Source organism: Argentina silus (assembly GCF_951799395.1).
Source record: "Argentina silus genome assembly, chromosome: 9".
Classification (NCBI taxonomy): Eukaryota; Metazoa; Chordata; class Actinopteri; order Argentiniformes; family Argentinidae; genus Argentina; species Argentina silus.
This window is the reverse complement of record NC_139663.1, coordinates 15,121,901-15,124,400: the sequence shown is the minus strand read 5'-3', so window position 1 is coordinate 15,124,400 and position 2,500 is coordinate 15,121,901. Positions and strand designations below refer to the sequence as shown.

General features: G+C 46.3%; 1 protein-coding gene across 1 annotated transcript in view; it reads left to right on the top strand.

The window, feature by feature from the left end:
• Positions 1-2,500, top strand: part of wnk4b (WNK lysine deficient protein kinase 4b) — a 48,159-nt gene that overhangs the window by 22,024 nt on the left and 23,635 nt on the right. Inside the window, exons 2-3 of the mRNA XM_083676527.1 lie at positions 1,020-1,192; positions 1,451-1,671. Of these exons, the coding sequence (XP_083532653.1) occupies positions 1,020-1,192; positions 1,451-1,671 (394 nt within the window). The remainder of the gene's footprint in view (positions 1-1,019; positions 1,193-1,450; positions 1,672-2,500) is intronic.

The window sequence follows — 2,500 nt, the reverse complement described above, 5'->3', positions numbered from 1 at the left end:
CTGCTACTGTTCTGCCAGAGAAAGAGAGAGAAAGTGTGAGTGTGTGTGTGTGTGTGTGTGTGTGTGTGTATGTGTGTGTGTGTGTGTGCATGTGTGTGTGTGTGTGTGCATGTGTGTGTGTGTGCATGTGTGTGTGCATGTGTGTGTGTGTGTGTGTGTGTGTGTGTGTGTGTGTGTGTACTGCCAGAGAGTAATGCTTCTCTTATGAGAGAGCTGCAGATGCCAGGTCCTAGCCTTGGCGCGGTTCTTCTTCTGTGGTCTTTTAACCTTGGCACGGTTCTTCTTCTGTGGTCCCTGGCACTGGCTACCCTCATGCCTCCTGTCCTCCCTCCACCACAACCTCCTAGTTAGAGTTCCTACTACTGTAGCTGGGACGTCATACAAGTCTGGAATTACAAGTGTGTGTGTGTGTGTGTGTGTGGGGGTGTGTGTGTGTGTGTGTGTGTGTGTATGCGTGTGCTGTGTATATGTATATGTATATACGTGTTTTGTTTGGATGCGTAAGGATGTATGTTTCTACAAATGGTTATTTGTAAGTGAAGAAATTGCAATACACGTTTCTGTGCCTTTGTTTCTGCTACACTTACATAGACGTGGTGTGTGAAAATTGTGTATTGTGTAATATACTACTGTATTGTGTAGTATACTACTGTATTGTGTAGTATATTACTGTATTGTGTAGTATATTACTGTATTGTGTAGTATACTACTGTATTGTGTAGTATATTACTGTATTGTGTAGTATACTACTGTATTGTGTAGTATATTACTGTATTGTGTAGTATATTACTGTAACTTGAAACTTGACACCATTTGAACTGAAGGCTCCTAGACAAATGAGTTAGCAATTATAGCTGCACTTACTTGTATGTACTGGAGTTGCTGCACCAAGTCTACATAAGTTTACATAAGATTCCTCCTCCTCCTCCTCTTCCTCCTCCTCCGTGTTCTCAGCTGCACTGTGTATGTATTGTGTATAACTCTTCCTCCTCTTCCTCCTCTTCCTCCTCCTGCCGCAGACGCGGAGGCTGACCAAAGTGGAGCGCCAGAGGTTCAGTGAGGAGGTGGAGATGCTGAAGGGGCTCCAGCACCCCAACATCGTCCGCTTCTACGACTCCTGGAAGTCCACCGTCAAAGGCCACAAATGCATCCTCCTGGTCACCGAGCTCATGACCTCCGGCACGCTGAAGACGTAAGCACTGTACAGAGTCAGTTAGAGTCAGTCAGAGTCAGTTAGAGTCAGTTAGAGTCAGTCAGAGTCAGTTAGAGTCAGTCAGAGTCAGTTAGAGTCAGTCAGAGTCAGTCAGCGTCAGTTAGAGTCTGTTTGAGTCTGTTTGAGTCAGTGTGAGTCAGTCAGAGTCAGTCTATTGTAGATATGTGTATTGTAGATATTTGTATTCTAGATATGTGTAATGTAGATATTTGTATTGTATTATATTCATCTGTGTAGGTACCTGAAGAGGTTCAAGGAGATGAAGCTGAAGCTCCTTCAGCGCTGGAGTCACCAGATCCTGAAGGGCCTCCACTTCCTGCACACGCGAACCCCGCCCATCATCCACCGCGACCTCAAGTGTGACAACATCTTCATCACGGGCCCCACCGGCTCCGTCAAGATAGGAGACCTGGGATTGGCCACGCTCAAGAGCGCCTCCTTCGCCAAGAGTGTCATTGGTGAGTGTCTGACGGTCCTCAGCCAATCATGGACCGGCTCAGTGGAATTTTAGAACTATATGATGTGGAATATTGTCAATATGTATGGTTAATATTTATGCATTGAGAATGCTCAATGTAGCAGTCCAGGTCTCTGCCCCTGCTTTACTTAGCTGCTGCCAAAAGCTACTGTACTGTACTGTAATTACACACACACACACACACACACACACACACACACACACACAGGCATGCACACACACATACACACACACACACACACACACACGGTGACCTTGATCTGTACAGTAAATGGAGCCATTGTGAGGGTGTGTGTGTGTGTGTGTGTGTGTGTGCGTGTGTGTGTGTGTATGTGCGTGTGTGTGTGCGTGTGTTTACTTGTCAGTCTATCTGTTGATATTTATACTTCCACCCTGCATGACGGCCATTCATCACAGTGATGTCACAATGACGTCAGCAGCAGCGCTCTGTGTTCCCATTTAATCTCTCGATCTAGCTCAGGGCTTGTCCAATCAGCTCTGACTCCTCAGCCCCCATTCTGTATCCTTCAGGGGAGGCTGGTGGAGGTGGAAATGGAAGGTCGGTTCCATGCATTACAATGAGCCCGTCCTCCGATTTTCTACCTCCAGCAGCCTCCCTTGGTGTGCACAATAACGACACTAACGACCTCTCCTGTTAGGCAGCTGCCACATTCCATTGTTCCTGACGGTGTGGGAGTGATTTGTGCCTGGTTAACAGTCTTGTAAATGAACAGCCAGCTCAGCCAAGCTCTGCTGCCAAAAAAACCTTTCCATACCATGATTATAAGGTTAATTATAATGTTATAATG